The sequence below is a fragment of the Pavona decussata genome, unplaced genomic scaffold (genome assembly GCF_977016875.1).
Source record: "Pavona decussata unplaced genomic scaffold, jaPavDecu1.1 SCAFFOLD_40, whole genome shotgun sequence".
NCBI lineage: Eukaryota > Metazoa > Cnidaria > Anthozoa > Scleractinia > Agariciidae > Pavona > Pavona decussata.
The window spans coordinates 386127-401017 of NW_028145462.1; the positions used below are offsets into that span (position 1 = coordinate 386127).

At 39.6% G+C, this 14891-nt stretch overlaps 1 protein-coding gene across 1 annotated transcript; it reads right to left on the reverse strand.

The window, feature by feature from the left end:
• Positions 1–766: 766 nt before the first annotated feature.
• On the reverse strand, positions 767–9620 carry LOC146483028 (protein disulfide-isomerase A4-like). The gene is made up of 8 exons (XM_085106387.1): positions 9283–9620; positions 8078–8283; positions 6737–6875; positions 6200–6405; positions 5001–5305; positions 4261–4420; positions 2878–3114; positions 767–1565 (listed from the first exon to the last, which is right to left on the reverse strand). The coding sequence occupies exons 1-8, from the start codon at positions 9579–9581 to the stop codon at positions 1153–1155; spliced, it is 1965 nt and encodes a 654-aa protein (XP_084962513.1). The 5' UTR covers positions 9582–9620; the 3' UTR covers positions 767–1152.
• Between the last annotated feature and the right edge of the window lie 5271 nt (positions 9621–14891).

A 14891-nucleotide genomic window follows, 5' to 3' on the forward strand; every position in this document is an offset into this window, starting at 1 on the left:
TAAACTTGGGTGTGCTCTCCAAGAATTCATCTCCAGGAAATTTCACATACATTTGACATTTAAAGCAAGTTGGAATAATTGCGACGACGTTTCAAAAAACGCAAATTCATTTTAATAGTGACGTTCTCCCTGCCGTCGCCGTTACTAAATTTCCCTATTGTTTTGCATAACGAGTAACAAAGTAATAGAATTTGAGTAAGGCCAGCGCTGTTGTACGTGGAATTTTTTTTCTACAAGTTGCAACGTAATACTAACGAAAGCAATGCGTTGCAAGTCGCCGGAAACATGCTACGCGCTGCAACGTATCAGTTTTGAGGCAAGTTTCTGCTAGATGTGACATGCGCAATTTTGTGAGCACTTTTGTCTCGAAGGCGTCGCGTCAAGTTGCAGGTAAAACTGTCCCGTGTGACAACACTACGGTCGGTGTGATTTTCGAAGTTTGCACGTGAATTGTACACATCTTAGCAAGTGCAATAACTTGCCTATTAATCTTCTTTTACTTTCGCGGAATTCAGAATTAGCGAAATTGGAAACGCCTGTTTTATCACAAGGTGGACGATAAAATGCTACCTGAACTGGGTAATTATTTGCCATTCCATCTTTAAATTTGAAGTAAATACACTATTCAAACAGCTCCGATCAACTTTGGTTTTCATAGGTCTTCAATAGTTGGTCTCGAATGTGTACTTTTTAAAGACCTTTTAACTGCACACATTTGTAGCGAGCTTCCCACATTGAAATTTTACAGAACAAAGACGCAAAACAGTAAGGCATCATGGTCTTTATTTAGCAATTATTTTCTTTTTTTCAAAACGCGAAACTGAATCGCTGAAATACAGAATTTCAGTACTGGCGAGAGGGAAGAGACAATGAAAAAATATGGCTCTCTTTCAATGAAGTGGAATTGCAAGATTCTATATTTTTATACCTTCGATAAGTTAGACTATAAGAACTCCCCTTATTAACCCTTAGGTTGCGCGAGGAGCAAGACGCGCGCAAATGAGGGAAACACGCGTGGAAAATCTCTCGCGCGCTCGTGCCTCGCAATTCATTAGCGAAAAGCAAAGACAGGCTCAGCTCCAAAACTGTGAATGTTTTGTTGATTATGTGACGGATGTAAAATACTACAAATGTTTACTACCTAGAATAATTTTAAAGTTCTTCTTTGGCCTTTTTCAGCGAGACCGTCGCCTTTTCCTTTAGAAATTTCACAAAATCGTCAAGTGCTCGCTCGCCTTCGTATTTGACCGGGTTTTTCTTGTCATTTGCCGGTGCAAAGTAGATGGTGGGGAATCCTTCCGCCGTGTAACCAGGAGGAATGTCGTTGGCTGTAGCGTCCATCTTAGCGATGACCACGTTGGGCTCATCTTTAAATCGCTTTCCTAGTTTCTTGTACGTGGGTTCTAGCGCTTTGCAGTGACCGCACCACGGAGCATAAAGCTCAATCAGAACATCCTTTTGGGGATCCATCACAATGTCTTCGAATGTTTTTCCCACGACAACTGTTACGGGACCCGTGTTTTTCTTTGGTACAGGCTGTGACTTCACTTGTGCTTTGACGTTTCCTGCGAAGGAAAACGAAAATGTTTTGTCAGTTATCTGTCAAGAGAGTAAATCATGTGGGAAGGCCAATGATTGACGAGAATAAGATTTGAGAAAACTTCACCTTTTAAATACAAACTCTCGCCCTCTGTTAATTAGAGAGCATTTGCAACAATGACGGCGACGGCAGCGAAAACGTCACTATTAAACTGAATTCTGTTTTTTTTTTTTCAAATGTCGTCGCGATTAGCCCAATTTGCTTTTTATGTCAAAGGTAGGTGAAAAAATTTCCCGGAGTTGAATTCTTGGAGACCGCACCCAAGTTTGCCGGAAAGAGAAAACAAATTCATCGTAGTGTGTTTACGTCCTCCATAAAACGTGCCATCGGGAAATTTCACGTCCTAGTCGTGCGGTGACGGCAAAGAAATGCACCAAAACTTGCAATGCACGTGCAGAGTTCTTGTTTTGGTTATTAAGCCTATTGCTGTTCAGTTTGACGTTCTCGTTGCCGTCGCCGTCGTTGCTAAAGCTCTCTTATTAACAGAGGGCGAGAGTTTGTATTTAAAAGGTGAAATTTTCTCATATCTTATCCATCCGGAGTTTGATAAATCTTCATGAGACCACAGGCTTAACAATCCTGGGCTCAGTTGGTGCTTCTGTTTCTCTTGTTGAATAGGATATCAACTGATAATTTTCGCTTTAAGTTTGAGAGTAGCCAGAGTAAAAATGTAGAACAAAAATAACTTACAGAAACCCACACGGTTGAGCTATAAAACTGAATTTAACAATCTGATACTACCCCGGGTTAACTAAACCCTACTTTGAACAATCGCTCTCCCGTTTTCATGCTGACACAAGCACAAGTGCCGTCAACAAAAAGGGTTCTTTGTCATGGCTAATCGAACGCAAGCACAATAGACACAACACTAAATATCTACAGGTAAATATTTGATCGATTCTGGAAACCAAGTTTTGTGTACAAGTTCTACTCCACCGTGCGGAAAAAAATGGCGACTTTATCCATTCTTAGCAAACGAAAACCCTTAAAAACGCTCATAAAAGCGCACAGAAAAGTTCTAAAAACTTCAAACCTAGCATACACAATGTTGTCATTGAGGGACGAATTTCGCCAAAAAAATATGGCTTTCTATGTGCCTACTGGCTGTTAGGTTCGCAAGGTATTGTGGTAAAGTGCACAGCCGTAGATTGTCATGCTCTTTCACCGTGTTTTAAAACAACATTTACCGGCAAGCCTGCCCGTCTGTATCCCGGCAAACCCGCGTGTGTGCATACCGCGTGCCTGAAAGAAAAAAAAAAGCGTGTTTTAGATCTTACCTTCTTTGAAGTTCTCTACAAATTCCCGCAGACTGTCCTCGCTAAATTCCTCGTCAGGATCCATTCTGTATTTCCTGTCCTTATCGTCAAAGCATCCAACATTTATTTCCTCTCCTGAATCATCCAATCCTAAGTCCTTCAGCTGTTGCTCAAATTCCTGCTCACTGGCGATGGCAAATGTGACGTCACGGTGGTCATTAGCAACCTCCAGGACCTTCTGCCGCCAGTACTGGGTAGCTAGGGAGAAGAAAAAAGTCGATCAGGATCAACTAACTCGGCATACGGCCTTTAAAAACAGCTTCTACACCTCACTATACCTCGCATTTCGTTCTTATCGAATGTAATTTAGGGCCGAGAAAATCGCAGGAATTTTTTTCAACCCACTAACCGCACAAACAACAGATGAAAGATGGAAGTTCAAGATGTATTTTGCAGTCAGTAACACAGGCAAACTCGGGAAAAGAAAATCTTTCAGCAGGAGACAAAATGGAGATTTCAAAGCGTGTTTTAAAATGGCTTCCATTTGGTGCCAAGTACAAATTTTGGCTGGTTTTTTACTGGACACACGGTAACAATAAAAATTTCTCAAAGCATTTTCCGAAGACGTTACGTCATCCTTCTTCGAAAACCTCCGTTTTCGCTCGTCTCAGCACGCACCTATAGGTAAGGGGGGGGGGGGGGGGGTGAGGAGAGCCAACGCTTCAAAGTCTCGGCCTTGTACGTTTTTCCTCTCTTGAGGTCACAAAGATACAGACAAAAGACAAAAGGGGAAAAAACCCTTCAGTTTAGGCACTTTGAGATCATTTGGGTTTAATATGACCGTTTTCATATAAGAATGAATGGAAACACACATGTATATGGGAGGGGGGAAGTATCACGCGAATTTGATGTCATTTCAAAACCCAAAAATGTTTGTCTGTCAACAGAAACAAAAAACTTATTGTCCAGTTTTGTTATACACCCCAGAGCAATAAAACTGTTAGTTCCTCTGGCAAGAGACAGAGTAGGCCGGAATGGATTGAAAGTTGAAAAATGTTAATTAGGCTAACGTTTCTCAACTTCCCGAAATGCACTAGAACAGATCATGAGTTTTTCCTTTCAAGAATTGAGTTGATTTCTTTCCTCTTATTGTTCTAGAATTATTTTGTGGCTAAGTAAAGGTAGACCTTATCTCACCATTTTTAACAAAAACCCCATGACACTTCCCCTAAAATATGACCGGTTTCATATAAGAATGAATGAAAACGCACATGTATATAGGAGGCCCAAGTGATCTCGCAACCCAATCTGGGGTATTCAAAGAGACCATCACTGATCTAAACGCAACCAGAGACACTAGAACTAAACAACTGATCGTTGAGTACAAATAAATCCCTAGCCCACCTGTGCGCTGTTCAAAACTGAAGTCCACATCGTAGTAGACCACACACAGAGGGCGCTTGGTGTATTTCTTTTGCTGATCATAAGAGTTCATCTGACCCACAAGTGGAATACGGTTGTCTTCATAAAACTTCTGAAGGTCTGCTGGTTTGGGACCTTTGCCCTGATGTAAAATAAAACAGTAAAATCAATGTTTAAAACTAAACAGCACTCCAGGAAAGTGCAATAAGAGGGATTCACGTTGCTATGATATTCTGGGGATTACTTTATTGGGTTGACAGTTTTGTTTCTTTTTGTACCAGGCTGAGCGTCGCTTTCTGACTAGCCTCCCACGCAGACATTCTTAGGGGTTCGTCCCTCCTTCCCCTGCCGTTCGTGGGGCAGGAACGCGTGACGAACCCCCAAAAACGTCTGCGTGGGAGGATACTTTCTGACATCTTCGTTTACGTTCCGTGATATGGCTGATTTCAGAGAATTTATTGACAATTTGTTAAGAAGTAGACTAGTAATAATAACAACAATAACAACAAGAAACAATTTATTTAGACGTGAAAATAATGAGGCACAGAAAAGAACTGACATAACTTTTTTGTAAATTTGTCTAGTGCATAATTCGGATAAATTGCTACATTCTCCTTTCAAATTGTCTTGTATTCGCTTGTGAAACAAAAGGAGAATTAGGATTCTTTTGGATGGTTCAAGTCCAGATTGTGCGTTATTTTAAAGTTATTCCTCACTCTCACCTTAAACACAATTTGCTTATCTTCAAACTTTGACCTGAACTTTTCTGGGTGAAACAACACGATGGAGCTCTGTGTGATGCCAAAGTGTTTTTTAGCTGCAGGATCAAATGTGTGCGCGAAAGCATAATCATCTCTGATGTCGTTGTTGGCTTCCAAATACTGCTCCAACAACTTGTCACCTTCACCTTCGAAGAATCCAATGATAACCAGGTCATCTCTTTCTTTCATGAAGTTGGTGACTGATTTGAGTGAAGACATGATCTTGGAACTTGGGCCCACCTGACCACGCATATAACTTGAAATACCTGGAAGTACACAATAAAATAATATAATTATATTTAATATTTTCACTTACAGCCATGTATAACTAAGAAATACATAACTGTTTTAAGTACGCAAATTATGATCATCCGTGTGAGTGTAGTCCTGGGAAGGACTGTCAGATGGGGTGTCTTTGACTGACGTTTCGACAACCTGAGTGGAAGTCATCTTCAGAGGAAAGTGAATTGTGGAACGTCATAGATATGGTTCAGAAGCAAACTAAGTTTGTATCTTGGAAGAAACAATGATTATGGCCTGGTTCAAAAACATGATCTTGCTTCCAACATGCACAATTTACTTCAGCAATATTTCTGCCTTCAACATTTTGTAGAAAAGCAAGGCCCTTAAAGGTATACAACATGAGAGATCTAGCTCCCAAACCACGAGCATTCAAACATGTTAGTACACAAGGCACATGTAGAACTATTAATCATCCACAGCAATACATGATAAAGATGCAAAGAAATGGTATATGGCATACCATAATTTATTGACGCATCAAATTTGCAACAATGGATTTTTTGAGAGATAATAATAATAATAATAATAATAATAATAGCCGTTTATTCACAAATCCAAGTAACCTTTGATAAAATTTCTGAAACTGTTCTTTCTGTAGATACAAATCATTGGAAAGTTTGAATTTGAGACTGTTTTTAAAAGGTCTCTGATTGAAAGTTCACCAGTCACTCGCAAATTGCACAGTATCTTAAAAAAAGACCTTCATATTCCAGAAATCATTTATCTTGAATACTTGTCACACCAATCAGGTTTCCTGCTGGTGAGAATGCCCAGCAAACGTTTTGGAAATTATTGCCAATCACTATGAAAAAGTAAACGAAATCACCTACTAGTCAGAGAGAGCTACATGTACGTACCCCATTGATTTCTTTCACCCTTGTACTCAGTGGCCTTGCCCTTACGGAACACTTTTAAGGTGGGGTACCCCTGCACCTCGTATTTCTGAGCCAGTTCACTTTCAACAGTAGCATCAACTTTAGCCAGCTTGATAGGTGGATCATTCTCCTGCAACTCTTTGGCTGCTTTCTCATATTCTGGGGCGAGTTGTTTGCAATGTCCGCACCTGTTGAAAAACAAAAATAAATTAATATTAGATTGCTGAAACATTTCACTGTCACATTGTTCAACTATATCAGCCTAGATGAATGTAAAATTAATAATTAAAAATATAACATTGTTTTTTTAATACAAGATCATAGCCCAAGGATTTCATTATAAGCTGGATACTGGCAACCATTTACTTTGAACAAGATGGGGTACCAAATGTCATCTGAAACAATATAAGATTAACCCTCACTTTCCAATAAAAGGATCAAAATTATTCTTATTGCTTTGGTACACCAAAGTGGTTTAAAATGTGCAGAGGTGTGAAAAAATGAAAAATGAATTCTTACCAAGGAGCATAGAACTCCACCAGCATAAGAGATTCACTGTTGATGGTATCTGTGAAGTTGTCTTTGGTGAGAGTAAGCACAGCCTCTGGAGGTGGCTTCCAGTTAGGATCTGATTGCTCTTTCATGTATTTGACAATACCTACCAAAGAAACAAAAATACTGCTCAGAAAATTTGAACAAATTGAGCAATGTAGTGTTGCGAATAACAACGTGATGTGTTAATGAAGTGGAATTTATTAAGCCCGGTAATGTGTCATGTGCACAAGTCAAGTTTATTTTACAACTTGTTTTACAACGAGAGCAACCACTTGTGCCTATGGATAATAAAATATGTACTGTACAAGTGTCTCCCTTTTCTTGTAAAGTTACCATCAATAATTTATGAGAATGGCCTATCTTCAAAAAGATAATTATAATAACGCCACACTTTAAAACCATTGGTCTTGGCTTTACATAACAAGAAACTACCATTGATAATATTGTTACAAATTAAAGAAACCATGGTGATGCACTTTGCCGCACATAATTTTTGTTTGCAAACTTCTGTATACAGTTTCCTTAAAAAAGCATTAAGTTTAGTGATTACCCAGCAATTATTTTTTTCATGAAAAAAATGGAAATTTCATTACATGTACTTGCTAAATTTAACAGTCACTAAAATTAATAATTCTTTTAAACAGCCACTAAGATACGCAAATTGATTTTTTTTTTTGCATTGAAGGCACTTTTAACAGTTTTGATAAAATCTGAAACCTTTTAAACCTGAAAAATTGTAGTCATCACATCTGACAAGGTGTACAAACAATAGTTCATTCTGGATAAATCTTGGAAGACAGACTGTCATACAATGTAAATTAGGAGGTTTTGTCCTTGCCACAAAAATGCTAAATAATACCATTATTTCTTGTTGAGAGTTAGAGAGATTCAAAACGAGGTGAACAAATACAGCTTGAAAAAAAAAAAAAAAAAAGCTAAGTGACTTTTCAATCATATTTCTGTGCTGTATAAATTTTATACTATTTAAACTAACTTTATGACTATCAAATTAATTTTACACTTCTACAGCAATCAGGCTTCAAGATGCTGGTGTTAATCTCTGTGCAGTAATACCCTGTTTAAAGGTTTTTAAAGTTTCAAGTTTCTTTATTTCCACATATTAGTTAAACACAAAGAATAGGAATTAGGAAGAAAGGAATGTAGAGGTGTGAAAACGAAAACAGCGACCTTGGTGTTTGGGTCATATTTTATTTGACTGAGTTCTGAGGTATTAATTGATGGAAATGAAGCAATTTGAAAATGCACAGAAATTTCATAAATTTATCGCAAAAAAAGAAAACGTACCTTCCTCATTGCGGGGACCATCATACTCATATGCTGTTCCCTTGCGGAATATTTTTAGAGTAGGATAGCCGCTGACCTCATACTGTTTTGCCAGATCAGATTCTACTGTAGCATCTACCTTAGCAAATGGCACAGGGGGTATAGCCTCTTTCATTCTCTTGGCAGCTTTTGCATATTCTGGGGCTAAGGACTTGCAGTGACCACACCTACAAAATAGGAACAATAAAAATAGAAGCAACTATCAGAGTGGAGAGATGTACTCTATTAAGTCTATAAGGATACTTAATTTGAGTTGACTCCTTTCTAAATAGTGCAGTTCCTAAAAAAATCCATACCCACCCCATGGAAAGTCATTGGAAATTCTTAGGAGGAGGGGCGTACAAAACAAAAAATCTTCCGTGGGGGGAGTATGGATATTTTCTGGAACTGCACAATGGCCTCTTGTACATGTCCCATGCCCCACTTAACTGAAGAGATCGGTTGGAGTTATTCTATACTGGACTAACAGTACTCTGTAATTTCCTTCAGGGATAAGAGAGACTGTGAAACACACAAACAGGTGTGAGGGTAAGAAGTGACATAGGTCCAACACATTTCTCTTTATATGTCGAGTGCAACCCACCAAGTAAAAGAAACTTTGGAGAAAAAGGTTACAAAGAAAATACATGGCACTTTCACTTAATAAAATTGTTAGTGGAGGTTTGTTTTCGTAGAGTGCAATCAGAATACAGTGTATATTTTAAAATATGGAAACCAATAATTGGTTCTGCACAATGGCCTTGTAATCCTTAATTGAAATTTTAATGTAACAAAATTAACTATATAGTCTCTTTTGACATTACATCAGATCAATTATCGTGAAAATGAATCCTAGATTTGACTTTAAATAGCCATCAATTTTGAAAAATCTTGCATTATCAACTAGTGATTGTTTGCATGCCAACATTTCAATTTTACCCGCTGATCCCAAAGCTAGCACATATATTTGCAGAGCACGTTTTGATAAAACTCGACAAAGGTTCATAGTGTCCACTCACAATAAAACTTACCAATGTATTTAAGTAAAGAAACTCGAAATCAATCAAGAATTTGAAGTTAATTGAACGCTGCCTGAATCTTTAAAAATAAAATTTGAACAACAAACTTGAATGCAGCATTGATCAGCATTGTGCGCAAAAGAACAAACATTAAAAACTAAAACAAACCAAGGAGCGTAGAACTCGACTAGAATCACATCTTTATCTTTCACCACAGAATCAAAAGTCTTGGCAGTAAGAACCAACACATCGTCTTCCTCTTTGACTTCATCAGAACTGCTCTCTTCTTCAGAAGATTGCTCGTCTTTCGTTCCGCTTTCTTCCGCAGGTTCTTCGGTTTCCAAACCCTCGGCGTCTGCCACAGTTTCTGTCGTTTCACTACCACTTTCATTCTCGTTAGCAAGTGATAAAGCCGCAGAAAATGCGAATAAAGCCACTAAAAGGAACGAAAGCCTTTTCACGTCCATTCTCACAGTGAAGTTTACACGATAAAATGTTGTGGAGATTCCCAGTTCATTTCAAAGAGCGTGAACAACCAATCACAGGCGGACAGGTTAGAAACGTTCTGGCCAATCAAATTGCGCTACGCGTCTTCCCGGGACAATCAACATGGCGTGACATTAGCGTGACACGAGTGTCCATTTTTTTTCACAGAGTTTTTGCATGTAAAAAGAATTTGACCATAAATCATGAAATTTTTCTTGGATTTGATTTTAAGGGGTCTGGAGGTTCACTTGTTTTTGCTACTTAGTGATACGTCATCCTCAGATACCTACGTTGGAGTTTAATTTTTTTAAAATCTAATCATCAATAACTCGATTTATTCACAAAGAAGAAACTAAAATTCAATCAACAAAAAACTTTAGTTTAATCGATGGCATACAAGCCAGTTTGAAGCTAAATCACCAAATAATTAGCACATACCCCTACGGGGTGATGGTTTTCGGAAAATATTTTTGGAAGTTACAAAATGTTTGAGGGAGCTTTCTTTTGCTAATGGTCGAAAATAAAAAAAAAAACACCAAGGCTTTCCGCTTCATTTCGTTTTCTTTGTATTTTATTTTCACCTTCGCTCTTAATGTAATGAGCATCCGTGTTCTTACCGCCCATTGCTAGCCTGAGTAGCCGGCATAATCGGCCCGGAAGGGAGGGGGAACGAGGGAGGCGGGAAAAATAGCCCCCTCATTTTTTTCCCGCCTCCCTTGTTCCCTCCCTCCCTCAGTCGTATGTTGCACTAAACACTAGCTGAGTGTCCCTAGGTAAAACTTGGTTACTATTTAACGTTCCTGGGGGAAAAAACCCGCTCTTCATTGCCAGCGAGCAAGACTTTTAAGAAATGAAAATCTCAGCCAGTTGTAACTTCAAGGATGTCTGTCAACTAGCCAGCAAGCAAGTCAGCTTGTAGGTACGCAGCATCTTCCTGAGACTTATTTGTTTATATATCTTTGTGTTATCGGCAAACATAGCATCATGGTTCGTCAGGACCGAATCGGGCAAGTTAGGCCGTACATAGATGAGAAATATCATCGGGCCTAAAATGGAGCCCTGAGGTACTCCAGAGCTAACAGGCAGCGGATCAGAGGTTTCACCCAGCACTGTTACACTTTGGTAGCGACCCATCAGGTAAGAGCTAAACCACTGCAAGACGCTGCCTCCAAATCCGAACTCGTGCAACTTTTGCAGCTGACAGCCATGGTTCACCTTATCGAAGGCCTTAGACATATCCATATAGATCATGTCCACCTGTTTTCCGTCGTCTGGTAGCGAACCCACGTGACCCAAAACTTTCAAAAGGTTGGAGGTGCATGATTTCCCTCTAATGAATCCATGTTGACAATCTCTTACCACTTCGTTCCAAGACTTTCGTTACCAGTGACGGTAAGGAGATGGGCCTGTAAATCTTTGTGCACTCAACCTCACCCTTTTTAAAAACAGGAACAACGTTAGCTTTCTTACAGTTTTGCGGGAACGAACCAGTGCTTAATGACTTGTTAAACAGCTTACAAAGAGATAGTGCAATTACAGAGGCTGTTTCCTTAAGAAGTTTCGCCGGGATTTTATCAGGTCCTGTGGCTTTCGTGACATCAAAAGTTTCGAGCACGGAGCGTGAGCGTTAATTCCGACTAAGCATCAGGAGAGGCCGGTGCATTGGCAGCGCTTCCAGTGATGGGGGGGGGGGGGGGGGGGAGGGATTGTCATGGGCGAAGACTGATGCGAAGTAGGCTATTTCCCGAAGATTTTCAGCTGAAGATCTTAACGGCGTACATCTGGGTCAGCGAATGCACTGCTGATATTAGCATCGTGACTCGGTAAGGAATTGTATGCCATTTGGAATCCAGCTTCAATACAGACCAAAAACGCTTTAGGTTTGTGTTGAGGTCAGACTCGACGGAACCAAGAACTCTCATGACGGCTGTTCCGCAGCATGGGCTTAACTGTTTTGCGCAAGTCTTTTAAACTTCTCCCTTAGGTGGCTCGAGGGAGATAATTTCAGCTTTTGTCTCATAGATTCCTTTTTCTTGATCAAATTAAGTATGGCACCAGACATCTAAGGTATGGGATTCCGTCCCTTAACCTCTTGGTCTGTATATAGTTAGAGACCGCTGCAAGAAACGTGTCTTTCCATTGATGCCAGTCAGTATTTATATCGTCATTGGCTATGATCGAAGAGAGGTTAATTGCTGACAGCAGACCCTCAAAGTTTCCTTTTGCATAATCATAGACAAATCTCAGGATTTTTGGTAGGGCTTTTTATAAAAGTGTTAAACTGGAAAATAATGACGCTGTGGTCTGTAAAAAAACCCGTATTTTTTGGAAACAATCAGTGTCGGTTACATTGACACGGTTCGGCACGCTCGTGATCATACAAGGTCAAGTATGTTGTTGCCACAAGTGCGTTTTTTGTTGAGTTGTGTCCAGAGGTGGTCGTGGAGGGTTTCAATAAAGGCTAGTTCGTTAACACCGGTACCCGATACGCTGTCAATGGAGTCCCAGAGGATGTCTGGCAAATTAAAATCACCGGAAATTACCATAATGTCGAACTGGTCACAAATGCCGAAAATTATCGAAGACATCCATCCAACTTGGGTCTTCATTGGGTGGCCTATAGCAAAAACAGAATAAAATTCTTTGACCAGTAAGCGTAGTAACCGAATTTTAGCAAAATGATCTCAAGCTGTTGCACCTCGGCCTCCGATTCAGTTTTAAATTCTTTGACAGTTTTGAAGGAGGCCGTTTTGATTGCGATAAGAACTCACCACCTCGATCAGACCGATCCCTCCTAAATATTGTTAAGCCGGAATGAAATATTTGAGAGTTGCTGATTTTTTGGTTCATGTCTCATTGACGCATAAAACGTCGTTGTATTCGGCGTACACCAGGTCCTGGAAGTGATGGAGGTTACACACGGATTGCCAGTTTGTTGTGCTATCTTTGAGCAAACTTTTTAACTTCTGGCATTCATCACGAGGCAACTGATCTTACCAGCAGTCGAAGCAGAAACCGCGGGTCCAGGGTTAGGATTGATGTCACCAAACATCAAGAGGCGAAAGGTATCATCTAGTAGCAAACGTTTCACATTTTCATTACGTGGCACGGTAATAAGTGTTAACTTGATAGCCAAAAACAGAAAAATAGCAACGACTTTCACAGAGCTCTTCGAGTGACGACCTTATTCTCTTAGCAACGTCAACAATCCATCAAAGGAGCAATTATTTTCGGGAAAACGGCAATAAAATTGTAAGAATGAAATAAGGTAAAAGGAGTCCAAGACTAGCGGTACCTCCAAGACTACAGGTCGTTTGACCACGAGTCATCCTTCTGTCATTATATCGTTTTAGCCCCTGCGCGTGCTCAAACCCCAAAACGTACCATATGGAAGACAAAATGACTTCATTGTCATATATATACATGGCTGAATCTCAGTTTAAGTCAGTAAGGTGGAACTGAGGTGCCAACGAAAGGGGTCTGTCTCATATGGTCTAGAGGACAACTTTTCTCTACCTCACTGTCTTGTCGGGGACAAGGTATCGGAAAGCAGCGCGGAACCATCTCCAGCTAGCATAAGTGAACCGCAGGCCCAATTTAAGTCTCGTGGTGCATCTTAATGGTACAACCCTCCGGCAAAGTGTACAGAGGTACCGCTATTGGCTGTATTTTTTCTCTTTTTCAGCCAATTTGATATTATGGCTGACAAGTCGCCCGAAGACAACGGAGGGAAAGAAGCGGTTCATTCATGTTCCTTGTCATGTCCTTGTAAATTGTCGACGGGTATTGTATTCATGGCCTTCAAGCCAATTTTGCACATTAAACACGTTCCCTTGAAAATATAACGTACGTCGGTAAATAGGTTTACGCGCCAGGGGGATTGCAACCCTTAGGTGTCCAAGATCAAAGGCCTGTTTCACAGGCAATTCCTCTACGAATCTGGAGAGGTTTCCGGAAAAATGTCAAGGAATCATGAAATAATTACGGTTCAGCAGGATATTAAAACTCGGGAATTCGAAATCTTTTTCGTGAATGTCACCGAAAAATTGAGAGGATATTCCAAATTTCCGGAAGATGGTAATTTTATTGGACAAAAATGCCTGGAGAGGCCCATGTATATTTTACGGCCTTTTCGAGTGGAAGAAAAGCCTTGGTCATGTTCTGTGTAAATTAGTTGGCGAGTATTACGATTTCTCTTTTGCTGATATATAATAATAATAATAATAATAATAATAATAATAATAATAATAATAATAATAATAATAATAATAATAATAATAATAATAATAATGATAATGATAATGATAATAATAATAATAATAATAATAATATTATCTTTTTTTAATCGAAATGAAATGTGAATAGGTTTTTAATAGCTCTTTTTTATATACTTTTAACTTGTAAGTAGCAATTTGTGTGGAATATTTTAATAAAGAATTATTTTTATTAAAATAATAATAATAATAATAATAATAATAATAATAATAATAATAATAAACGATTTGGAGAAACATTTCAACAAGAAAATTAACGATAGCAAAACAGCATGACGTTTCGACGATTTCATATCATGCCTTTCCGTTATTTCCATTTTTACTCATTTGACAATGACGATATGAAGTCGTCGAAACGTCATGCTGTTTTACTATCGTTAATTTTCTTGTTGAAATAATAATAATAACGTCGATAAATAGAACACGGCGACGTCACGTGTAGACTGTGTGGGAAATCTCCTGAGACTCTTGCGCATGTGCTAGCGGGGTGCTCTGCTCTGGCCCAGTCTAAATACCTAGAAAAACACAACGCAGCACTGAATTGAAAGTCCTCTTCTTCGAGATGACGAGGGATCTGAGGTTAATTGTAATTGATTCAGTCCCTGCCTGGTACTCGTGTGCAGTGCCCAAACCAGTCTATAAGTCATCTGCTCAAGTCATTAGCGTTTTGGGATGTTCCAGTTTATGCGGAACACACCATCGTCAAGGCTAACAGAGAGGACGCTCGATTTGTGGCCACAAGAATAAGAAGGTGTGGGCTGTGGAGATGTCCTGTCCGTGGAGTGGAGCATTAGGAAAAGAAGTCCGAGGAGAAGACGGTCAAGTACGGGCCACTGCGATTCGAGCTGAAGAAGCAGTACCCTGGCTATGACGTTAAACAATGTAACATCATCATTGACGTGCTGGGCGGATGGTCAAGGGATGTAGACCTGACAATGAGGAAGCTCTTTGGCAGCAGGGGTTATGACGTATTGAGAAGGTTGCAGAAGGCTACCATCTCGAGTTCTCTCAACATAG